Source organism: Diplotaxodon limnothrissa, linkage group LG10, assembly GCF_057381915.1.
Source record: "Diplotaxodon limnothrissa isolate DT_005_m linkage group LG10, D_limnothrissa_male_GT1.1, whole genome shotgun sequence".
Classification (NCBI taxonomy): Eukaryota; Metazoa; Chordata; class Actinopteri; order Cichliformes; family Cichlidae; genus Diplotaxodon; species Diplotaxodon limnothrissa.
In genome coordinates this window covers 24,175,445-24,202,238 of record NC_140605.1, presented here as the reverse complement: position 1 = coordinate 24,202,238, position 26,794 = coordinate 24,175,445, and the positions used below count along the sequence as shown (strand labels likewise).

General features: G+C 38.7%; 1 protein-coding gene across 9 annotated transcripts in view; it reads right to left on the bottom strand.

Annotated features, from left to right (window-relative positions):
- Nucleotides 1–296: 296 nt before the first annotated feature.
- Nucleotides 297–26,794, bottom strand: part of gabrb2b (gamma-aminobutyric acid type A receptor subunit beta2b) — a 67,180-nt gene continuing 40,682 nt past the window's right edge. For 2 of the 9 annotated variants that reach the window (XM_085363976.1, XM_085363977.1), the window contains exons 5-10: nucleotides 21,925–22,007; nucleotides 11,592–11,729; nucleotides 9,500–9,652; nucleotides 2,380–2,624; nucleotides 771–908; nucleotides 297–644 (exon numbers count right to left, since the gene is read on the bottom strand). In XM_085363976.1, the coding sequence (XP_085220102.1) occupies nucleotides 297–644; nucleotides 771–908; nucleotides 2,380–2,624; nucleotides 9,500–9,652; nucleotides 11,592–11,729; nucleotides 21,925–22,007 (1,105 nt within the window). Of the gene's footprint in view, nucleotides 909–2,377; nucleotides 2,625–9,499; nucleotides 9,653–11,591; nucleotides 11,730–21,924; nucleotides 22,008–26,794 lie in introns of all 9 variants that reach the window. The other 7 variants (XM_085363984.1, XM_085363982.1, XM_085363978.1 and 4 more) reach the window with 7 other exon arrangements.

The following is a 26,794-nucleotide window of genomic DNA, read 5'->3' as shown; positions in this document are numbered from 1 at the left end:
AACATTTTAAATAACGGAAAGATCCACACATCCCATAATACATAAAATGTTAAACAAATACTCAGGAACAGGCACCTTATGTTTGTAATCTCTAGTGTAAGGTTTTCACGTGTAAGCCAGCAAATGTTCTTTTCCAAGTTATGACAGATCCAGTCCGTAATTTACCGATTCAGTCTAGCAATTACAAGATCACATGGATAGAAAACAAACAAGACACAAAGACAAAATTAGCAACATATTTGCTGTTTGGTCTTGCCCTCATGAATGTCCTTTTTATTAAAAACATTTTTTTTATCCTAATTAACGTAATAAAGCCAGTAAACAACATTAAAGAAAGAAAATACAGTTGGAAAGATCATCCGTGACCATTTGTCAATAGAGTTTACATCAGACAAGTCAGGGATGGTGATTTTTAGCTGTGAAGCACGCCTCCGTAGTCTGCTTTTCTTTTGAGTCATGTGACGCTCCAATGCATTTCGGCCAAAATTGTGCCTGGCCAGCCCTGCTTTGCGATACTGTAGGGCTGAGCTGTCATATGTCAACATGGTATTCCGTGGGTCATTGAGACCCAGAGCCAGCTCTGAAACACCCATATCGTTCTTAATATCCAGGGTGCCCAAAAGGATGTTTTCATGTGGGTCCATCTGCCCAGTAAAAGAGTAAAGTTTGTTAGATTCAAGTTTATGTAGTGTTGGGTTTATTTTTGAGACATTGGCATTGACATTAGCACAAAACTCATTTGAAATCACCTGCACATCATTTTCAGATACCTTATTTTTTTGATCAAGTCCAATTGCTGCATCATCCACAAAGATTGGTTCCCACAATGACTCATGGCCATCCATATCACGTTGTTTCATTCTTGCATACAGCGTGTCATCTCTGCCAACTACATTCCCCACCAGCCACTGCAAGCACATTCAAACAAAACAATATTGCTGTGGTTCAGTTGATGGACTGGATTAAAAAAAATTGTTACTGTTACATTTTGCAGTTTATGAAATAATTATCTTCTAGTGCAGCGGTCCCCAACCCCCGGGCCTCGGACCGGTACCGGTCTGTGAGTCGTTTGGTACCGGGCCGCGAGAGTTGAGGCTCAGGTGTGAAATGTATGGTTTTCAGGGTTTTTATCGGTTTTCAGCGTTATTTTGTTATCGTTTTTATCGTTAACTCTGTTTTCCTGGGTCTTTTCACGTGTGTTATGAATAAATCTTCTTTTTTTCGGTACCGGTACTAGTTTTATTTTGTTGTATTTATCCGCGACACCTTAAAGGCCGGTCCGTGAAAATATTGTCGGGCATAAACCGGTCCGTGGCGCAAAAAGGTTGGGAACCGCTGTTCTAGTGTTTCCATTTCAAATTCCATGTAGACATAACCTAAATGGTTAACAGAACAGAATTCCTAAATTGCTATATAGACTGTGCACTCTTTGAAATAGGTCAAAGGATATAAATGCAGTTATTTTTCTATTTGGTTTTCTTTGGCATTTTGCCTTGAGTATTTCAGCAGTCCAGGTGCAGCCATGTTATGGTGATCATTTGCATTTTGTCAAGGCGAAAAGCCATCTGTCTCCGAGACCCTCCTCTTTTTCACGAGTCATTTTGGCTTCCAAACACGGGCTACAACAATCCTACTAAGCTGCTTTAACAGTGAATGTTGTTAATTATTATTCTGGACTCTTTAGACAATCTGAATAATCCATTTTCACTGTAAATGCGATTTCATGCATTTTCATGCATGTAGAGGTAAAACATCAGATGTGGTTTGCCTATGTATTCAAATATATGTTTCTAGTTTTTAATTGTTTATGTAAACATTTTTCTGAAAACCATACTAATTCTCAATAAGGGCCCCATTATACCTGTCCTCTTGTGGTGGCAGAGCAGCATTATACAACAACGTTGACGTCAATTTGACACCAAGTTGCAATAATTCTGTTGCAAGCCACCCTTTTGCCAATTGTGTAACCCGGGACATTGTACTACTGCTGCCAATGCTGGGTTGAAGACACAAGGATCACATTGGTTCTTATCACCATTTTATTGATGAAGGCCAGAGATTTGCAGACTATACAAAGTGAGATGTTGCAGCAGTTTGAAAAGATGAGACTTTGTGGGGAAAAAAAAAACTTAGCAATTTTTTGACTTCCAGTTTTGGCTTCTTATTATCTAAGTGCCAACACCTATCGTTCACGAGAATACTGTAGTGGGTACCTTACCTCAGGCGAGCATAAATGGATGTGGCTGTGTGAAGATGTCAACTATGTTGTGCAAAGTGACCAATGCAGTGAGTATACTGGACTCAACAAGTCCTTTCTAAATGCTCGTAGGCAGGTAGATGACCAAACTACAGGGACAAGCTAAGCTATTAGATAGTTACCTTGTTTGGATCCATTCTCATCTTTTCATTGTTGGCCATAGCTGTCTTCTCCGCTGCCTTTTTCTGACGCTGAGGGCCCCGGCCAAAGAAGATGTAGTTTACTAGGGCATACTCCAGCAAAGCCAGGAAAACAAAGACGAAGCAGCCCATCAGGTACATATCTATGGCCTTGACATATGGGATTTTGGGGAGCGTTTCTCTCAGGTGAGTGTTAATGGTAGTCATGGTCAGCACAGTGGTAATACCTTAACCACAAAAAACACAAAAAAAGATATTGAGAAATTCAGTAGTCAGATTTAAAACTGCAATTTTGCCCTTTGACCTCAAGATCAAGGTCAGAGGTCCAGTTTTCAGAAAATCTTGTCAATCTGATAACTCAAGAAAGAAGTCATACCATAGAGAAATCTACGACAAATCTTGGACAAGTCTGAGTCCCGGCCTGTGAGTCTAAGGTCAAGGTCAGAGGTATACTTCTCTGAAAATCTTATCAATGCAATAACTCATGAATGTGGCGATGTAGGATTTTCAAATTGATGCCATACGGGAATCAACTAATAATCTCAAATGAGTTCAAATCTAAGTGACCTTGAACCTCAATGACAAAGTCAGAAGTCAACTTTTCTAAAAACCTCACGAGTACAATAATTCAAGAAGGAAGGAATATTAATAACGTTGTGAAAGTAAGGCCTTCACATATAAGGTGAAGGCCTTACTGTATAATATTGGGAAGTGTAAAATTTTCTTAATAATAGTGACCAAATAAAAGGAAATAAAATTGAAAAAAGACTGAGATTGTGGAAAATAGATTTCTTGCAAATAGCAGAGCAACTCAATAATATGTACTCTTTTTTAAAAATGTCAGTAAGAGGGACAAATATAGAAATGTGTGAGGAAGCTTATGTTCTGACAGTTGTGTTCACCTATCAGAAAAATGGAAAGCTGTTGTAGAGTTTTATAGAGAAAACAAAGAATGATTTCCAGAAGCGTCCTTTGTTTCAGCAGGGTTGGATAAGTCTGTGGGAGAATGTGCACTGCTGGTTTTTTGTGGAATGCAGCTGGTGTGTTGGGTTGTCCAAGACGGACAACGGTTTGTTCAGTGACTTGCTGCGCACCATTGGCTGAAATGCCTCCAAATGCTGGCTGCTGATTCGATTGATTAGGTGACCTTGATCAGTGAAAGTAAAGGGTTTGCCCCATGATTTTAAAAATATGCTTTAGAAGAAGAACCTGAAGTGGAGTATTTTGAAATTCAAATGTCAACCTTGATCTTGTTCATTAGTGGAGAACTCCTATTGAGAAAGACAGTTTTTCCAAAGCCTTCCCAAGCAAACTGTCAGACTATGCATATCAATGTGTTGAGAATTTGCTTATTATGCACGGCACACAAACCCCTGCAAGAGTTATTACATGGCAATTTTTCCCTTTTTTTTGTAATTTTTAACACAATGTTCGCTCTTGGATGTACATGTGTTGGGCTTACATTAGCACTGTTCTATTCATATAAAGGAAATGAGAAATGGTAAGAAAAGCCAGATTCTAATGCTTATATGAGAACTTACTAAAATGGTTAAATTACAGTGCTTACGTGTCCTCCTACATATGCCTCATTCATTGAAAAAACAGCAGTACTATTTAAATTCTAGTGAACAATTGGAACAAAATTTCTAAAGTAGTGAGTAACATATAAATAAATTAGAATACATTAATTTAACAATCATTAAAATGCTGCATTTAAATTAAATTACAATAAGAACGACAACAAAAAATAACATCAAGTACTATAAAAGTGCAAACTCTGCTGAGGCAGCTCACTCATTTCATTTTAATGGAGTAGTATTGTGTTTTGTATATCAGGATTATCTTTGTTTGGCCAAGTTTGTGCACACAAACACTGCATATTCAGTGTATATTTATTTAGTTAATTTTGTTGTTGTTTTTAACGTACTTGTTGTACAGTAAAAATTGGTTAAGGGCAGCACGACGTGTGTTTACTTTGATTACACAAACATTATGTAGGAGTAGGTAATAAACAATGGGTACTACTCTGTATATAAGTGGTCATGAGTAACTTTATTATATATTACACTACAGTATATTTCTAACTAACTATGCAGTTCATTTTCTTTCTCTTGCTACTTTCTTTAAAGATTTAACACATTTTGGGGTAAACCTGAAAGAAAGGAAGATGTGAAATGTAAAACTGAGATCAGGGGTCAAATGGCATGACCTTACAATATTCTGTAGGGCCATGATATCCTGTCTCTCAAATGAAAATACCATGAAAATTTTTTAAGATGGCGCCGGTGAGGTCGGTGAGGTCGGCTCCCGTCACGACTGCTCCGACCACTTTTTCTTTGTCTTTGTTTGTCTTTGTTTTTTAAGTTAGTTTTCAGCGTTTCTAAATCGGCAAAATCATCACCATTGGGTACATTAGGTATGACAGTGACACTCTTGTTTCTATTGGTATACAATGTACTCACAATTCGAAGTTTTTAACTCCGGATCCGAGCTGGCCGAGTGAGATCTCGAGGGAGAACAAAGGGAAGCGGCGGCAGCCTAGAGGGAAGCGAGCCGGCGTCAGGAACAGGCTGAGAGCTCGTGCACACCGCACACCTCTGCCTAGCATCCTGCTCGCCAACGTCCAGTCACTGGAGAACAAGCTTGACGACCTCAGGGCCAGGATAAAGTTCCAGAGAGACATTCGGGACTGCAATCTCCTCTGCTTCACCGAGACATGGCTGAACCCAGCGGTGCCGGACCACGCCATCCAGCCGGCCGAGTTCTTCTCGGTTCACCGCATGGACAGGACACGGGACTCGGGGAAGTCAAGGGGAGGCGGCGTGTGTTTAATGGTGAACAACAACTGGTGCAACAGTGCGAACGTTGTTCCTCTCACACGCTCCTGCACACCAAATCTGGAACTACTGTCCATCATGTGTCGTCCTTTTTATCTACCTCGGGAATTTACATCGGTCATTGTAAGTGCCGTTTATATTCCACCACAAGCGGACACGGTCACCGCCTTATGCGAGCTGCATGAGGCACTCACACAGCACCAGACACAACACCGGGACGCTGCGCTTATTGTGACGGGGGACTTTAATAGCGCCAACCTCAAACGCGCAGCGCCGAACTTTTATCAACACATCACCTGCCCCACCAGGGGTGAAAGGACACTGGACCACTGCTACACTACGGTCAAGGACGGCTACAAGGCACAATCCCGCCCCCCGTTTGGCAAATCTGATCACGCCGCCATCTTCCTCATGCCAAAATACAAACAAAGGCTGAAACAGGAAGTTCCGGTTCAGAGGAAGGTCGCGCGCTGGACGGATCAATCGGTGGCCGCGTTACAGGACGCACTCGATGACGCAGACTGGGGCATGTTCAGAAACAGCTCCGACGATGACGTCAACGTGTTTACGGAAGCGGTTGTGGGATTCATCGGGAAACTAGCGGATGATACCGTGGAGACAAAGACTATCACAACGTTTCCCAACCAGAAGCCGTGGGTGGATAAAACCATCCGCGACGCTCTGAGATCCCGCACCGCTGCCTACAACACGGGACTCATGACGGGGGACATGGACCCGTACAAAGCCGTGTCATATAACGTGCGGAGGGCGGTGAAAGAGGCGAAGCAGCGCTACGGGAGGAAACTAGAGTCACAACTCCAACAGAGTGACTCTAGGAGCCTGTGGCGGGGACTAAGGACAATAACGGACTATAAAGCACCAACAACCGGTATGACGAACGCGGCCGTGACTCTGGCAGACGAGCTGAACACTTTCTATGCTCGCTTCGAGGCTGCAGCTAAGGTCTCCAACAATGCTAGTGTTAGCGGCGCTAACGGCTGCAGACAGGAAGATACTGCCAGCACCGGAAACGTGCTCGTCATCTCCGAGCATGAAGTAAGGAGAGCCTTCAAGAGAGTGAACACCAGGAAAGCAGCAGGACCAGACGGCATCCCAGGTCGTATCCTAAGAGACTGCGCATACCAGCTAGCTCCTGTGTTCACTGAGATATTCAACATCTCTTTATCTCAGTCGGTGATCCCCACATGCTTCAAAGAGTCCATCATTGTTCCTGTCCCGAAGAAACCCCACCCTGCTTCTCTCAATGACTATCGCCCTGTAGCCCTCACCTCAGTAGTGATGAAGTGCTTTGAACGCCTGGTCAGAGACTTCATCATTTCTTCACTACCAGACACACTGGACCCACTACAGTTTGCTTACCGTCCAAATCGTTCCACAGACGATGCCATCTCTCATCTCCTCCACACATCACTCACTCACTTGGTCACTAGAAGGGGGAATTATGTTAAAATGCTCTTCATAGACTACAGCTCTGCATTTAACACCATAATTCCCTCCACACTCACCACCAAGCTGGAGCATCTGGGACTCAGCTCATCTATGTGTCAGTGGATCTCCAACTTCCTAACTGGCAGACCACAGGCAGTAAGGATGGGCGGACATGTCTCAGCCTCCACCACTCTCAGCACTGGAGCCCCCCAGGGGTGTGTTCTGAGCCCCCTGCTGTACTCTTTGTACACATATGACTGTGTGGCCACTACCAGCTCCACCACCATCATCAAGTTTGCTGACGACACCGTCGTGGTGGGCCTGATCTCTGATAACAACGAGACGGCCTACCTGAAGGAGATTAGGAATCTGGAGAACTGGTGCCAGAGGAACAACCTCCTTCTAAACGTCAGTAAGACAAAGGAGCTGATAGTGGACTTCAGCACTAAGCAGGAGAGGAACTACCAGACCCCTGTCATCAACGAGTGCCCAGTGGAGAGAGTGGACTGCTTCAAATACCTCGGAGTTCACATCACGCAGGACCTGTCATGGTCCTGTCACATCAACACCGTGGTGAAAAAGGCCCGTCAGCGTCTCTACCACCTCAGACGCTTGAGAGACTTCCAACTGCCCTCCAAGGTGCTCAGGAACTTTTACTCCTGCACCATAGAGAGCATCCTGACGGGAAACATCTTAACCTGGTTCGGGAACAGCACCATGCAGGACAGACGAGCTCTACAGAGGGTTGTGCGGTCAGCTGAGCGCACCATCCGCTCCGAGCTCCCTGACCTGCACTCAATCTACAGCAGGCGGTGCTGGACCAAGGCCAGGAAGATCGTGAAGGACCTCAGCCATCCCAACAACAGACTGTTCTCTCTGTTGAGGTCAGGAAAGCGATTCCGCTCCCTGAAGACCAACACAGAGAGACTGAGGAGGAGCTTCTTCCCGCAGGCGATACGGTCTCTCAATCACACCACCACACAGTACTGACCCACACATATAGTTCTTACACACACTGGACTTTCTGGACTTTGTTTTTGCACAACACTGGTCACTATATTCTTCATTTCCGGTTAATACTTGTACAGCTGCTGTTATTGTGTATATATTTATTTATATTTAGATTTCTTCATACATTCTTATATAGTTCTATATTGTGTATTGTGTATTTTGTTGTACAGTTATTTTATTTTCAACTTTAATTTATATATTTTATCTTATTCTTCCCAGTTAAATTTACCCTTCATTCTAATTTGTGTTGTACAGTTATTTCATTTTTAACCTTAATTTATATTTTATTCCTTCCTAGTTAAATTTACCCTTTTTAATTTTTCATATTTATTTCCTATCTTATTCATAGCCTTTTCCTTTTTTGTTTTCTTTAGGTCACGAGCAGTTGTCCAAGCATTTCACTACATATCGTACTGTGTATGACTGTGTACGTGACAAATAAAATTTGAATTTGAATTTGAAAATTAGACACTGTTCATATTTTTGCAAGTGAGGAAACCCAGTGGTTCAGGGGGTTGGGACGCTCATCTTGTAACCGGAAGGTTACCAATTCGATCCCCAGCTCTGTCTGTTTTGGTCGTTGTGTCCTTGGGCAAGACATTTCACCTACTGCCTACTGGTGTTGGCCAGAAGGGCTGATGGTGCGATATGGCAGCCTCGCTTCTGTCAGTCTGCCCCAGGGCAGCTGTGGCTACAACTGTAGCTTGCCTCCACTAGTGTGTGAATGTGAGAGTGAATCAATATTGGAATTGTAAAGCGCTTTGAGGGTTTCGAAAAGCACTATATAAATGCAATCCATTATTATTATTATTATTATTATTATTATTATTAATGCATCACATTCAAAATGAGCAGCATTATAGACTTATTTTACTTTTTTTATATATTTAATTTGATTTTTATAGCATTTAAATTGTGCTAGTCATTGCATCCAGGCTTTAAGAAACATTTTTTCAGAGCATCCCAAGAGTTCTAGCCAATTAATATAAATTAATACTGGTCAAAATAGGATTCAAACAATTTTCCCAAGCTGTTGTGATAAGAGCTTAACAATAACAACAGATTTTTGCACATAGTGATCATGTGACATAGCCCTTACAAGTCCATTTTAATGCCTGAAAGGAGGTCAGGATAAAGTAGATTCTGAATCTAGTATGGCGAAGGAGGTGGCCAAACATTTCCCAACTCTGACCTGCCTCTATTATAAAACATTAACTTTTTTCATTAAATCCCATGCATGCCTTCCCCTGGACCACTACATATAGCCCAGTCGTCAATCAGCAAAATTGCCTTGTTGACAAAAAGGAGGGGTTGGGTAGAAATATAGATTAAGCTGAATGAATGGAATTCGGTAAAAAGAAGACAGTGAACCACTGATAAACACAGAGTAGCTCGTTACAAATCTCCCAGGCAACATGGGATTTACATAATCAAGAATGACTGGAGGAAATTGCGGCTCCCCAAAAAAGAACAGACGGTTTCTGGTTTAAAAGTAGAAACAAATCAGCCTAGTCAACCATCATTATAGTTCTATGATTTAACCCTATACTTGATTAATATTTGACCCACTAACACCCACAATACTTGCAAAAGATACAGTAACAGTGTGGTTTATGTGTAAAGTTCAAAAAGTTCACAAAATCGAGGAAATAAGCAACTAGAGATAAAATGAGAAAAGATGAACAAGAGAATGTAAGATGCATGCTCTTCATTTTTGTATTTAGTACAACCAGCACACAGGTTGGGCAAGCTTTCAACTACATATTCCCCTTTTATTGGCCTATTTATTGTTTTATGAACCTTACCTAGAGCCACTCTGGCAGCAGAGGCATCGTAGTTGATCCAGAAGGAGACCCAGGAAAGGATGGTGATGAGAATAGAAGGCATGTATGTCTGTAGGATGAAGTAACCAATGTTTCTCTTCAGCTTAAAACTCAGAGACAGACGAGGGTAAGAACCTTTGGAGAAAGGAGAATAATAATTAAAAATAATGTTTAAAAAAGAGAAAATGTCACGGTCTGTGGAGAAGAAATGCTGGTGTGTGTGGTGGACCCAGGTGCGAACGCAAGTGAGTAGACGGGAGTGAACTTAAACTGAAAGCGAGCCTTTATTATGGCTGATGACATAGAGTTCAAACAAACCAGAAATACCGTGACCAAACTAAACTATAACTAAACTGGGAAACTGATACTGTGATAAACTATAAAGACTCAGAAAACTATGACGATGACTGCAAAGACTGGCCGTGAAAACATGGAGGGTGGGAACACAGATGACGCGACACAGACTGAAAGAAACACAAAGACTAAATACACATAAGGGATGATCAAGGGAAGTGGAAACACATAAGGGGGAACAGCTGATACACATGGACCTAATGACAGGACAGGGAAAGCGAAACTACATACACTGACATTAGACACAGACTTTCAAAGTAAAACAGGAAACATGGAGATTAGACGTGACCTGAACTTAACCACACAGACATGACGCATGACAGGTAGATGCACGAACCAGGGAGACTGAGTACAGGAGGAGATGACATAAACAACTAAGAAACAAAGGGCTAAGCAGCACCCTAGAAATTAACTAGACGAACTAAGCTAGAGCATAAATGAATACAAAAGATACATAAAACTCAACACTGGGTCGCACAACCCAGGACCATGGCAGAAAAGATGTGAAATGCCAAAGATATCAGGTGTGTGGCAAAAAATATGAACACAATCATCAGTAATCAGGATCAGTTTGAACCAAGTAATTTAAATTTGTTCTTTCCAATATCACTGACTGATGAGCAACTGTTTTTTACTACCTTCCTTAAAAAAAAGGTCATGGCACACACTCAAAATAAAGCTTAAAAATCTGAAGGCTGAAACATGCTTCATTAGGAAAACAGGGGTTTGTGACCATGTTGATCACGTGGTTCTGTCAATGACAGTGGTGTTCTGTCAGGCCAGAGGAAAAATCTCTGCAATTCTTGACTAAAATTTGTTTTGTGGTATCCAGAGGATAAAGTCTAACTTTCGTGATCTTGTGACTTTTGTTCTATGAAGATGAATGAGGACAAATCCAGGTTATTCCTGTATAGCCTGTTATTTGAAATGTCAGCATATATGTGATAGAAACAAATACAAATTTGGTATACAATAAAGTCTTACTACAATTGTCCAACTACAACACATTTCTTTGAGGGTTTTTTTTTTCAATTACAGAGTTTTTCAAATTAGCACTATAATTATGACAGTTTTATAACCAAGCTGTATCCAGTGAATGTTTGACACCAGGGGAATTCCCCCATTTCTATATTGGGTAATAAAATCCAGCACACTTCAGGTAGACACTTGGGTAAAGTTTCTTGCATACTAATAGTATACCAATACACAACAACACACATACATACACGCACAAGCAGTGTGTGCAGACAAAACAAGCTTTCATTGGTGCAGCTGCAACATTCATATTGAATTTACGTTACGCTATCATTCAGTGCAGCGGCTTTAACTAATCACCAAAAAAATCACTGTCCTGCTCACAAATGCTTGTTTGCATGACAAAATCATGAATATGAAAAACTTGAACATATGAATATTTCATTATATCAGGCAGTGTTCTCTTTTGTTTGTTGTTAAAATGTCATGGTATCATCTGCCTCCGAAGACAATGATTCATTCAAAGATCTGTATGCCTGTTTGTTTTCATGATGTTTAGGATTTCTGGAAATTATTTTTTCATATATATAAGTTGAAACAGTGAAAAAAGTCAGTACTGATAAAGTATGAAACATCTAAACTATTTTATGAATATACAGAGACACTGAGAGATATAATAATGAAGTAAAATTACTAGTAATAATAGTAACAATGATAATGAATCATGATTTTTATGATGCGTTACCTGTGGAGAAGACAACATTCTTGGAAATGAGCTTATGATCCACAATGGAGAACTGGGGAAGTTCGATCTTGTCTACTCCTGTCACAGCATTATCTCCTCCTCGCCAGTAGAATTCAATGTCATCTGTAGTGTAACCATCTGCGAGACAGTACAAGCAACAAGAATAACTGATTGACAATAAGGTCTACACACTATATCTGTTCACGATCTATCCCATGTCGTTCTTGTATATTTAATTAGTAATGATTAGGTTTGCATTTGTTACCAGTTTACAGTCTTTTGACTTTAGATGCAGTCACTGGGCTTTGGTTTACTGATGAAAAATTCATGGCAGTCCGCAAGGAAAAACTCTTTTATTCATTTGAATTTTTTTTTTTTGTAAAAGCATGTGCATTTTAAATATGCTTCCTATTCCTATTTGCTTCCTTCTCCTCAAAAGGCCTGCATAGTGTATATATGGTTTGAAATGTTTCTAAGTTGTGGGTTTGTTTACCTGTTATTATTTTCTAGTCAAAACAATCGACTTTTGTGCTCTTAACACTCCTTGAACCACACATATAACAGTTCGCAATACTGCAACCTTGGAAGAATGAATGCTGGTCATTAATTTTTGTGTAACTAACATATTAATTCTGTTAGTTACACAAGTAAAGCTCAGTAGTGCAATTACTGTGTGTTAAAATCTTATTCAAAGCCATCTCAACATGAAGATACCCTTACTATTTAGATCTCTCACTACTGTGCACTTCGCAATAACTGCAATGTGGCAAAATATTTATATGTGAACTAACGGTTGTGAGTGTGAGAGGAGATGACCTGAGAGATAGCTAGGATCATAGCTAAAATGAAAACCTAGACCTTCTGTGGCTGATTACCAAGACTACGTGAAGTACCTTCTTAAGGTCTACTAGAACATGGACAATCACTACTGTGACACCACAGCAACTTTGATCACTGAGATGCTTGGCTACAAGATAAACAGCCACAAAAGGCAGTACCCTCCATCAAGATAAAGGCAGCATGGAGGAAGATTAGCCAACTATTGGTGCTGCTAATATAACAAATGGATGCATAAGAAGTAAGCTGCCCATACCTGAGGCCTTAGAAATTGTCAAGCAAAGTCTCACAGCTATGGCCAGCTGCTTGAACCTGAGAGACTGAAGCCAGGTGGCAACAAAGAGAGGGAAAGTAGTCAGAACTGAGGGGATTGTACTACCAGAAGGCAACACTACAAACAACGAAGACAGCACCTTGAGACAGTACACTAAGTGTAAGGAAGGTGGGCTAGGACTAGTGAATGTCAGAACCAGAGGTGGGACCAAGTCATTGTTTTGCAAGTCTCAAGTAAGTCTCAAGTCTTTATCCTCAAGTCTCAAGTCAAGTCTCAAGTAATGTCAGGCAAGTCAGAGTCGAGTCTCAAGTCACTGGTGTAAAAGTCCGAGTCAAGTCACAAGTCTGAAACTTTGAATTTCAAGTCCTTTCGAGTCTTTAAAAAAAAAAACGAAAAAATAATGTTGCAGTTATGCTAAATGTAAATATTAGACCATGTAATTTTAAAATCTGTGTTTTTCTCAACACATGACAAAATAGTGAACTTAGAAAATATACACAAATTGTGAAATTGCACCTCTTTAAAATGCAGCTCAATTAAACCTAGCTCCAAGAATAATTTTCACCGACAGTTCTGAGATACGCTGCATGTTATTCTTGGATGCGGTTGTAGGACCAGCTTTAAAATCGCATGACAAAAATATCATACACATTAAAAAGAACTGCATCACCAACGTAGCCTGGACAACATTTGCTAGTTAGATGAAGTCAGCTATCTCATTGTAGCATATTTATATGCATATTTATAATCATACGGTTCTTGGAGTGAGTGCATACACTCGTGAAGTTTAGTAACTTCAGGTCACTGCAACAAGTCCAGGTACAGTTTACCGACGGATGGGTACAGGACCTTGAAATGCACCGTGTAGAACGAAAGACCATCGTACGTATCATAAGTTTACCAGTCTCACAAATTGTCGTCATAAATACACATTCGTTAACCGTTTATTAATAGGACCTTTGAGCTCAAGGGTAATTAATTAGTAGTGGAAATCATTTCTGGTAGCATCACAGAAATGTAGCAGTGACAACAATATTGTATGCTGTAATCGTACTGGGCAATTAGTGATACAAAAAACCTGTTTTATCCTGTGAATAAAAGTATGTTTTTGTTAATGTACCATAATAACAGAAGCGAAACACAATATTGTGTCAGGACAATTCACTATTTATGCACAATAAACACAGGAGCATAGCGCGACAATTTCTGTTCAGCGCCAGACTTGCTTGTAACCTATATCACCAATTATGTTATGAAAATGACGTATTAACTACTAAAAAATACTGACCTTCGTGTAAATGCTTGGAGCAGACTAACCTGTGAGCTGGAGTGTTCTGGGACGTTATATTTGATCTTTGAATGGCTGCAATCCAGGCCATCCGTCGCGTCTTTGTTACTTCGGAAACATGGCTTGAACAATTTCTCTTCAACGACGTAATCCGATAACAACCGATCTCTTTACCCGTCGGCTTCCCGTGGCTGTCATGCGACCGGCTATTGCAGTTAATAATACAACGGCTTCTTGACATTTTTGTGTTTCTTTTTATCGCTGTGTGACTGATTTCAATTGAAAGCCTGCGTGCGCTACTACCGCTTGCCACGAGTTCCCAGAATCCTTTGCGGTTCTACCCGTGAATGACGTCACATTTTCAATCTCTATATAATATGCATGTTAAATTTTATATTTTGGGTAAAATATCAAGTCTTTTCAAGTAAACCGGTTCAAGTCCAATTCAAGTCCCAAGTCATTGGTGTAAAAGTCCAAGTCAAGTCACAAGTCTTAGAACATTTTTTCAAGTCAAGTCTAAAGTCATAAAATTAATGACTCGAGTCTGACTCGAGTCCAAGTCATGTGACTCGAGTCCACACCTCTGGTCAGAACCAAGAATGGGACACCCAAATCCAAGATGGCCACAACTGACCGTGTGCTTAGTGAATACCTCAGGCAGAAGAAACCCAAGAAAGAAGAGGAGCAAGAGTAGGAAATATCATGGAAGGACAGGCCCCTGCACTGCATGCACCACTGACAGGTAGAAGAAGTGGCTGATATTAAGAAAACCTATCAATGGTTAGACAAAGGTGGACTGAAAGACAGCTCACAGGCACTAATGATGGCAGCACAGGAACAAGTTCTAAGCAGAAGTTCGATGGAGGCTTATCTGTCTGCTTTTTATTTTTATTTATTTACTTATTGTAATTTTTTTTTGTTAATGTGTATGTGACTTTCGGTCATTCTTCTATAACAAAAAGTTTCCAAAGAAGGAATGGTAAAATGACTTCCTCAGTACAGGTGCCAGAAAAGAAAAAAATCCTCATGGAGTGAAGTGTATAAGGAAATTATATTAGTTGAGATGACTGAAATGAAGTCAGGACTGGTCAGGGGCAGACAGAAATAATTTTAGTTTGGATGAATTTTTTAAGCGACAAAAAATCCAAAAGTACTAGCTTATTACGTGTAGAAATGGATCCTGGTGTAGAAAGTAATATTAAATAAATTCTAACAACAGCTTATCAAGCTTAAACGTGCTGCTGTTGTTTAGCCGCTGGTTCCCTCTTTCTGGTGCAAAGTGGGCCAAAAACAAACAAGAGAGACGGACTCGCGACAGAAAAGCCGATCAGCTGATCATTGATCAGTTTCATGATTGAAGTAGCAGCAGGAGAGCGAGGGAGAGGGAAGAGGCAGTCGCTCCATATATCGGTTGTTATGCTTAACGTTGGAATGCTTTACAAACATTCAGAGATGAACTTACACACTTGCTTTACTTCTCTCTGGGATAACTTTCTCTGAGATGAAATGCTGGTTTGGTAGCGACAGGTCTCGCACGCCACAGCCGCTCTATCACATGACGCATACTGCTCTGACGTGCTACGGTTATGAGCCGAGTTACGCCATGTCGCAAGTTTTGTGAGGCGTTTTTGTGATAATTTTTATTTCTCTCCGATATCCGATCAAATTAGATTAAACAAGACTGTTGCAAATAATTAAATTTTTGCTTGATGCATAAAGTTAAAATATTAAAACTAATAAAACAAATTTTAAAACAAGACTTTTTCATTTAAATACATTTTATATGATCGATTATGCAGAAAAAATAGAATTGGGCTGAAAGGTCTATTGCTTTATTACGTATTCAGGTTGTGTATCATGTTTTTTAAAAGTAACTAATTACTTTTGAAAATAAGTAATCTGTAAAGTAACTGGATTACTTTCTTGGAGAAATAATCAGTAATTATTTACTAATTACTATTTTCAAGTAACTTGACCAACACTGATGACAGCCAATGAGTGCGAAGGATATCTTTGACTTGTAGAAGACCTGGTAGTAAATACATGAGAGGGTTACCTAGACAACAAGAGTCTTTCTGAGCCATGTGCTTATGGTGAATTGACAATATGAGGTCATAGCAGTAATTATCAATCTGTGTTGTGGACACACTCAGGGGGGAACAGAGCTACTGCATGACTGAAGTGGATGACTGAATGGGGGCATGTTAGGAAAAACAAACTGTCAACAAACAAGGACTACACACACCTCTGTACTGTAATAGCATAGATGAGTAGAAGTTTGACCCAGTGCTCTTATAACTTAGTTTTTAGTTACCTAAGAACTTTAACCCTTAGACTGACTTTGCAATTTTATTTTACTGAAGTTTTTGTGTCAAAGTGTTTAGCACATTCAGATTGTCTTAATTCCCATCCCATATGAAATTAACTGCAAGGAATATAGTAAGAGACACAAAATAAATAATTAGTTGAGAGTATATCTATTAATTACAAAATGGTGAAATAAGAAACTTGGCTTTGTAACTATTAACTGGCACAAGATTACAGAACTTAGATTAAAAAAAACAATAAGTTTTAAATAATAATAAAACACGGGGTGACGATATCTATTTTACACTAGCACAAAACCTTCTCTTATGGATTCCAATGTCAGAGAGCACCGCCAGACCAAAAGTAAATGAAATTGTTCACGATAACATCAGAGGAGATAGCAATACAATACTAAAGCTATTTAACTGGGACTCTGGCATATCTCCCTGACCAAATCTGACTCCAGGCATTTTTATCAAGCTTATGAAATAATGTCTCAGTTGATTTGTTTTAATGGGCAAAGAAGGATTTTGGAAGGAGATAAAACACTGGCTTTGATATTGCTATGGGCAGAAGATAATCAGGGATAATAAAAAAAGTGTTTTTTTATATACTTATTATAAAAGAATACCAAGTTCTAATACATATATTAAATACCACTGGCATGCAAGGTCATGATAAAGCATTATGAATCAAAACAATCATGTTATTCTTCACATCTATACTTTTTTTCTAAATATATTGTAAATAAAACTTGTAAACACATTTGGCATTTGCAAACATTTGAAATAAGAATACTTTGAAATACAGTATGCTGTGACTCCCTAAATTTTGACTGTTTATTGAAAATTATTAAAGTCACCAAGCAAGTCCTTTGGATTATTTTTTCCCCACAGTTTATCAGACGAAATGCATATCAACTTAATAAATATTAATAGACATTCTGTGATGCGTAAACACATGTGTCCACATACACATTCACAAACATCACCATCACTCTCACACAAAAATCGATACTTGAAATCCATCCCCCGACAAATGCCTGCTTCACGCATAGCCCAGTGAAGCTGAGAAGAATACTCAACTCTAAATATGTCTGCAACTAACTTTGATTTTACAAAGTTCAAAGCGACTTTAATGTTATTCCTAGTAATTAAAAAATATCTTTAAAGTTTTGCAGTATACAGCAAGCTGCAGCTCACTTGGATGCCTGGACAGGGGCGGAACATCTAAAGATAAGATAAATAAATAAGCCATGCAAGCCCACGTGTGGAAACCATTCACACCCCAGAGAATGTCTGCAGTTTCCAAAATGGGCTCTGATAAGCAGTGATGGCAACAGCGAGATAGAGTGGAAGTGGCTGTCCATATGATGGGGATCACTGGTGCAGAAAATATAACTATAACTTGACAGAGATGCTGTAATGAAATGATAGTTTCATAGTGAGCACATATCGACTGAAACATCTAATGTAATGTGCCTTTTACTTTCCCCTCAGTACATGTAAAAGTTATCGAATACGTACATAGCTGTCTTAATTACTTTGTTTCATTTTATGGCTTTTAAAACAGCTTTGCTGAAATGACCAATTTTGTCGTCTTGTGTAGAGCCATACATTTTGTAAAGTTACTACACTACAAGTTTGTAAAGCTGCTACACGAAGATGCTTCTTGGCTAGTGTTCAATGTTTAACGGCTGACTGATCCTAATCTTGGTATGATTTATTGAAAAGGTTCACAGCTACTGTTGTTATGAAGTCAGTGTTGTATCTTTTGATCAAATCAGTTTTCTTTTGAAGGTAGGGCTATACAGCAGCATATAGACTGTATATTACTGTAACAGCGACACTGAGCATTATAAATAATGTAGGAATGGCATTTTCAAATGCAAGAAAATCCTTCAATAATAGTCTAGGTGTGAAATTTTGTATACTAATACAAACTTTTGTACCATAGGATCTGAGTTGATCTGAATTGAAGCATGATTAATACTTTGAGATTTGTGTGCACGGTAACAGATTAATTAACTTTAACAGTTTTACATCTCGCTATGCTGATAAAGTGTCCACTGTTCCAAAACCTTATTTACTTGTTATGGAGCACTTTTGCCATAGCATGAATAAAAGCTGGTAAATCAGCGGTTTTACATTTGCCTCTAAGTCACATAAAGTTCAATTTGAAAATAGAATGGCTAATGGAGCGATACATACAGAGTAAGAAAGAAACACTTGTGGTGGAACTTTGAGAAAGGAAAAAAACACTGATGAATTTATAAAGGAGATAGATGGATGGAAACCAGTAGTCTACCCTTTTATATTAGCACTGGGAGTCCTTTAAACCTTTTAAGTGTGCATGTGTTTTCAGAGGTTTTGTCTATTGGGTATGTTTTAGTGGCTATGATAATTACACATACATAATCTATATGATGGATGCTCACAGCCACAGTTAGTAATATCCAGCTAGTTTCTTAAGAGAAAGAAAACACTCCAACCACATTAAAAGAGAAGGATGTGCGCTTGTGGTACTAATGACTGGACATATTGTGAGGTGAGCTCATATGTACACCACTAATGCTCCACTCCTCTCCATCTTCCTCTCAGTTGTTTACCATCATTCTCTGAACTCAGACAATTTGTTCAACTGGACACTACAAAGCAGGGGGTTACATTTGCAGTAAAAATATACATGAAGTTCCCATTTAGATTTTATTATAGTATTTTTTCTTGTCTGTCCCCTTGGCATGACAAACTATATATAGATGATATGTGGCAGTTGTGTGCATTTGTGTATGCAAACAGCAACAAGGACCTGCCATGATCCACTTCTATTCGAATATCACATGAGTGGCTAACAATACTCATACTGGCTATACCCACAAAGGTATAATTCGTATAAATACCAGGTAACAAACTGGTAGATAAACTTCTTCTACATAACATGGAAGCTCCACACATATGAGGTATTGAAACAACAAAATGTCAAAGGACCAGGAACTGGCGGGTAAAGCAGCAAATAGATAATAGACAGTGAGACAATATGAAGCCTCTTAACAATAATGAGCACCTTGAAGCAACTGTTATTGTAATTTGGTGCTATATAAATAAAGCTCAATTGAAACGAACAAGTGCTGATGAGCCCTTTCCATTGTAGGAATAAGACCCATACCATCAACGCTTTCAATGTCAAAATAGATATTGGCTTAAATAATAAAGTGGCCACAAGAGTTGGTATGGCAGTAACATCAATACAAACAAACTTCTGAGGGCACTGATGGTTCCATCTAAAGTCCAGCACCATGAGACTCCACCAGCCATGAAAAGAAGGATGGTGAGGATTAGTGAGTGTCAGTGCCAAGATCCAGTTGTGAGAGCCAATACATATTCCTGATGTATTCAGAACATTTCTGAATACATTAGGAAGATGGGTATTGGGGATGAACTGCTATGAGAGTGCCTTAGGCAGCAGAAGATGTATAGTATGTTGACAAGATGGCGCTGGAGTGACGGCAGCCTTTCCAAGTAGCTCTGCAACACCGCACCTTTTTTGTTAACTTTAACTTTTTTAGACTAGGCTTTTCAAACTTTTTTTCACCTTCGGTGCAATAGACTCAATACTTGAAATGTGCAATTCACTTGTATTTTTATTTTTATTCCTATTTATTCTATTTATCCCCTTCGTATATTTTATTTATATTGTCTCTGTATTTATATATATGTGTGTGTGTGTGTGTGTGTGTGTGTGTGTGTGTGTGTGTGTGTGTGTGTATGTATATATATATATATATATATATATATATATATATATAATATTCTGTAACTCTGTAACTTCTGTCGGTGCTGTGCTTTTTTGGAAATCGAATTTCCCAGAGGAACCCACCCGAGGGATTAATAAAGTTCTATCTAATCTAATCTAATCTAGTAATGAAGAGGAGGAGTAAAATCTATGGGATACAAGCCCCTCCATGCAATGTATGCATCATCAGCAGATAAAGGAAGTGACTGAGATCAAGAAATCCTATCATTGGCCACAGAATGCAGTCCTGAAGAACAGCTTGAGAGCAGGCCCTTAACATTAGATCCATAAAGGTAGGATTCTACCAGAGAAGAATTATGAAAAGGTGCCCTGGAGACTGTTAAGCACATAGTAGCAGTGTTAAGGTTGCAAGCTGGAAAGACATACACTGAAAGGCATAACGATGTACTGAAGATATAGCACATGTCGTACATACATGTGCCACATATGAATTCAAAGTACTTATGGAAGAGTTCCAAAATTTTTGAAAGAACAGAGCTTCGAACTAACCAACCAGACATGGGCGTGGCTGACATGGGGCTAATTATAACTGTGAGATCTAGCAGTTCTACAGTAACATAGGAAAGATGGAGTATGAGAACACTGAGAACTATCAGAGGCTGCTGGACCAGCTGGAGTAGAAATTGAAAGTAAAGCTGCCCAAAAGTAAAATGAGTATTGGGGGTTTAACTCGAGTATTTGCGAAAGGGGGGGGGGGATAAATGCAGCAATCAGTTTACTTTCTAAGCAATAACTAAATGACAACAATGACAAAAACTGACAAAACATGCATGATACATTTAAAATGTTTTCTTCCATTCTACTTCCCTTTATTACCCCTTTCCTCAAATAAATCACCCCATTTATTTATTTATTTATTTACTTACAAATGTGTGTATGTATTTATTTATTTTTATTTATACAGTTTCCACTTCAGAATATGCCTTGATGTATTTTGTAACTATTTAACTGAATACAGAAAGCTTGATTTTAATTATTTTCTTATTGGTATTTATTCTGTCAATTTATTTTTTGTTCTATAAATGTCTTTCAGAATGGATACAGAATATATCCATAACTGAAATGCAGTTATGGAGCTTTATATGCCTATCATGAACCAAGCAAACATTGTGGTACGAACAATGTGGTTTGTGTATAATAATCATGGATTACTACAACAATACTCTCACAGATACTTTTGTAGCAGGCTGCTAGATTACAAATAGCGTGTTTCATTTGAACAGTTTGTAAAGCAGCTGTGAAGCTGCATGAACCCTTAGCCATGAGTACAGAAAGTAAAGTTCCAGTCAAAATAAAATCATCTGACATGACAGTCATCGTAAAACTATGATAATCTTAATAACAGATAACTGTTACAAGAAGCATATTTGCATTACTGTTTTGTGTTAAAATCCATGTATTGTGTGATCCTGATGTCCTTTAAACCTTCATGCTATAATTCCCTTCATACATTAACACCAGATTTATGCCTTTCAGGGTGTAATGCACTTTAGCAGCATTGCAGGCATTCAGATGTATTTATCATTATTCACCATTAGTTCTTATTAAAGCTAAATTTCAACCACTTTTGTTTGGAGGTAAATTAAATTTCTTTGTGAATGAGTGGCACAGTCACTCATTTTACTTTAACTTTACTTTACTATTAAAGTACAAAGGAAGAACACGGGCTAAAAGGGACAAATTTAAATTGCTAGACATAAACCTAGAATTTTAAACTGTTAAACTGAGTCGACATATTAATTCAACTCTGATAAGAAAACACATTAATAAAAAAAAAAGAACACATTATGGTCATTAATGAATCAATTACTTACAACTTTCTATCTCAAGTGTGCAGTTTTGCTCATCCAGTGGATACCTTCTCAGGTCCATCATACAAGCAGCAGTGGTAGTTATCCTGAAAAGAAATCACAGCAAAATTAGAGAGCAAACTCTATTTTTTAACAGGGTAACTACAGCAGGGACTAGACAAAGATATATAATATAGATGCTGTTAGTTGTGAGAATCAACTTTTTGTTTTGTTTTGTTTTGTTTTTCTTTTAATTGCCTCATTTTATTTACTTTTAATTTATTTTCTAAACAGTTTTGATGACCATTTGCTAGCTGCATGGCACTGAGTAACTGAACAAAATCCAAATCTTGTAAAAATAAAATAATACATAAATAAATAACCCTAAATTATTATTATTTTTTTTTTTAAAGACTGGAACGGTGGTAGTGGTGGGAACTCCACTGGGCATTATAGGTGAATAGCTAATCCTTATGTCCCAATTCTAGCTTTGTTTGGATAATCCTGTGGGTTCTCTGTTAGGTTTCACCTGGGATATGAATCACTGTGGGGTTTATTCTCTGTGACAGTGGTGACAGCAGCAGAAGAGAGAGATATACTGTAAAAGTCAAAATGAATGTAATAATGCCTTAAAATGCCATATGGGATCAAATTAACCTTATTGAAAACTTTGACTTTGTAGGTCAGTATTATTGTGTGAATAAAATGATGATGATGTTAGTGTAACTGGAATCAGCACAATAAATAAAAAATTTCAGACTGAAAGATCAATATTATACTTTCATTTGTTTACTTATAGCAGTTACAAAAAATGTCATATAACTTAAATAAGTATGATGTTACGTTAGTGTCAGAGTTTTATTTAAGTGTGCACTCGTCTTGTCAGACATCACCTTTTCATGAACATTACTGTTTATTGTGAGATGCTGCACAGACAAACAAAAATGACATAAATTGTACAAAGCTATTCTTTTAATAATTAAAAGAAGAATCTAAGTTCCTTTGAATATTAAACAAGGAAATATCTTTATTATAGCATTATTACAGCATGGTACTGATGGGTTAACACTCCTAACATACAGCTATATAAAAACCTCAAATATCTGAGTTGTTCAGTTAATACATTCCATTAAAAAAGTACTTTAAATGACATTTTCACATAATTTCCTGTTTCCAAGCTTAAATGGGACTTGGCTTTCAAATATAGCACCTGATGTGCCACAAATGAACACTTCATGACTCCATGGAGCATGCGAACATCAATAAAATGATAGATTATTATCTTCATGGGAAATGGTAAAGATAGATAAAACAGCTTGGGGGGAAAAGAGAAATGTTAGATTACTGCCCCCCAAGGCTTAACTTATCCTTTCCCTTTAGCATAATAATTCAAATGTGAAAATATGTCATGACTTCAAATGAGGGATGAGAGGCAATCTAAATAGAATCTTGGTGTTTTTTTTCTTTGTTTGTTTTGTTTAACATTTTTTATTAGATGGTATTTCTATGTTTCATGTTTTACTAAAAAGACATTCGAGGAATTGATCTCAGCAATATGTCAAGACCCTCTTTGACCACATAACTCTGACTCTTTTGATGTGAACCACAATCAGGAGCATATAGAGCTTTATAGTTCCACTACACATACTATTCTGATTTCTGACTTGCTGTTTTTTATAGCTATTAATACTATTTAATGCTTTAGTTTGTTATAGTTACTCCACAGTGTCGCATTCACCTAACACATGAAAGCTTTGAGACCAGGAGGAGACACAAATTTCTTTGGGGTTGCATCAGGAGAGGCATTTAGTGTAAAAAAAAAAGAAAGAGGAAAAGAAAAAGAAAAAGTAGAGTTAGCTAAATTGGGCATGTTAAAACAACCACTGTGTTAACCCTTTGTGAATAACAGAGCAACCTAAAGCAGTTTCTATCTTAATTTCTTGTCATGGATTATGAGAAATTAACCAAAGAAATGTACTGCTGTGGTAAATGTGCTTATATGTGTAAACAACCCTGGTCAAAGAACCAGAGCTTACTGTTTTACTACTTCTATCCTATCATATTCTGTGGATACTGTATCTATCACCATAAAGGCATTCAGCCTTTCAGTCAATATCAAAACAAATAGGCAGCAAGGGATAATAAGGGATAATAACAGAAGGCAACCATGAGTCAATAGATAAGGTTATGCTGTCCATCAGACTTTGTGAAAGGAACATAAGGATGAGGCTGTGAGTAATAGGCTGCCATTCTTTCCTTGACTCTGGTCTTGTGTGAGAACTTCACTCCCACTGAGGGAGTTGCCACAGAGCAGCACAGCATGGTGGGTAATCGTCTAGGCACACCTGACAACATAGATAAATTTGTGCCAGAGGAGAGGCTCATCTTGAGTCCAATCCTCTGTTACACAGCAGAGATAACCATGCTTGTGTGCCTCTGTGCCTCTTTCGCTTTCTTTGTTCTATCTCTCTTTTACTATGCCATTATTCAAACAGCCACTATAATGCCAATACATTTATATTCATAAATTACAAACACCTACTATACAAACACAGAAAGATTAATGGACATTCAAATTAAGGATATAATCAACATTACATGATATTATTTGTAAGCAAAGATTTGGAAACAATTATGCACCAGCGTTACAAGATTTTACTAACACCTAAAAGGCATCCCATAGTCTGTGTCTATGGCAAATATATTAAAACAAAATCCAATAACTGACAACATGTCTGCAAAGAAGCTAACAGCGGAATTGGAGACAATATTCTCCTTTTATGCTCCACTTGCTGGATTATGGGGCGTTTTAAAAAAGGAGACCTAAAACTTATCCCTGCCTCACTTAAACTGAGCATCCATCACATCAGTTATTCTTCTGTGGCCCACTTCCTACCATGGAGAGGGGAATAGGATCTTTTAGGAGACTACTTAGTTCAAACACCTTGTTAACTTCAGCATGTCTCACCTATTGGATAAAGTTTATTGACAACTTCAGTTTATTCTGGAACTGTAAAGATCACTCCAAGATACTTGCTGCCAATCTATGCCCTGCTCTTGGAACATCTAATACTAATTAAACTCTGTGAATAATTCAATTCAATTTTATTTATATAGCGCCAAATCACAACAACAGTCGCCTCAAGTCGCAACAAGGACAGAATACATAGGCAGGACACCATACATAGTCAGACAGAATATGCTCCTTCCTCCTTAACTAACTCCATCCACCCTATTATCCAAAGCTTCCAGAGGATGTCCCTGTAACAACCTGCAGCCAAGCCACCTGGCTGTGACAGGTGGCTTGGCCTGAACTCACTCACTGGTCAACGTTCCACACTGAAGCTGAGCCAAATTGAAGATATATTACGCAGCAGTGGTTACACACATCACCAATCAGATGTGTATCATAGATGAGACAGACTCCATGCCACTTGTCTAAACAGTGATCCTATGTGGCAAGATCAAAAGCATTAACCAAGTGTACTCAGAGTGCACAGCTAATGCATTTAATTTATAAAGTAATATATTACAAAAAATGATCTTGATTTTATGTTTTTAACCCAAGCCTGGTTAAACGAACACAACTGTGCTATGATTACTTTTCAAAAATCTCCTCTGCGTTTCCATTTCATAGTTTCGACTATAAAAGGCAAAAAAAGGAGTGCGAATGGGCATTGTATACAATGCCAGTGACAAGCAGCTTTCATAAAGAAGATGAATTTAGAAGCTTTCCTGCTTCTAAAATCAGGTAAAACTGAGGTATTTGTACAAAAAAACAGTGGTAATGGTAAAAAACTGTGGTAGAAAACAAGGTGATGCCTACCAGTGTAAGTGTCTAACCAGACACTTGTTGCTCTCCTTTTGTGCAGGATCTCTCAAATTACAAAAACATCCTGTCTCAAAGTGATGCTGAAAAACTAGTTCATCCATTTATTGCTTCTAGGATATCTATTGTAATTCATTTATTATTATCATGTTGTTCTAAAACCTCCCTGCAATGCATAAGTTACTCCAGAATGCTGCAGTACTGTCAGGGACTATACAGTGAGGCAAGAAAGTATTTAGTCAGCCACCGATTGTGCAAGTTCCCCCACTTAAAATGATGACAGAGGTCAGTAATTTGCACCAGAGGTACACTTCAACTGTGAGAGACAGAATGTGAAAAAAAAATCCATGAATCCACATGGTAGGATTTGTAAAGAATTTATTCGTAAATTAGGGTGGAAAATAAGTATTTGGTCACCTCAAACAAGGAAAATCTCTGGCTCTCACAGACCTGTAACGTCTTCTGTAAGAAGCTTTTCTGTCCCCCACTCGTTACCTGTATGAATGGCACCTGTTTGAACTCATCATCTGTATAAAAGACACCTGTCCACAGCCTCAAACAGTCAGACTCCAAACTCCGCCATGGCCAAGACCAAAGAGCTTTCGAAGGACACCAGGAAAAGTATTGTAGACCTGCACCAGACTGGGAAGAGTGAATCTACAATAGGCAAGCAGCTTGGTGTGAAAAAATCAACTGTGGGAGCAATCATCAGAAAATGGAAGACATACAAGACCACTGATAATCTCCCTCGATCTGGGGCTCCACGCAAGATCTCATCCTGTGGGGTCAAAATGATCATGAGAACGGTGAGCAAAGATCCCAGAACCACACGGGGGGACCTGGTGAATGACCTGCAGAGAGCTGGGACCAAAGTAACAAAGGTCACCATCAGTAACACACTACAACGGCAGGGAATCAAATCCCGCAGTGCCAGACGTGTTCCGCTGCTGAAGCCAGTGCATGTCCAGGCCCGTCTGAAGTTTGCCAGAGAGCACATGGATGATACAGCAGAGGATTGGGAGAATGTCATGTGGTCAGATGAAACCAAAGTAGAACTTTTTGGTA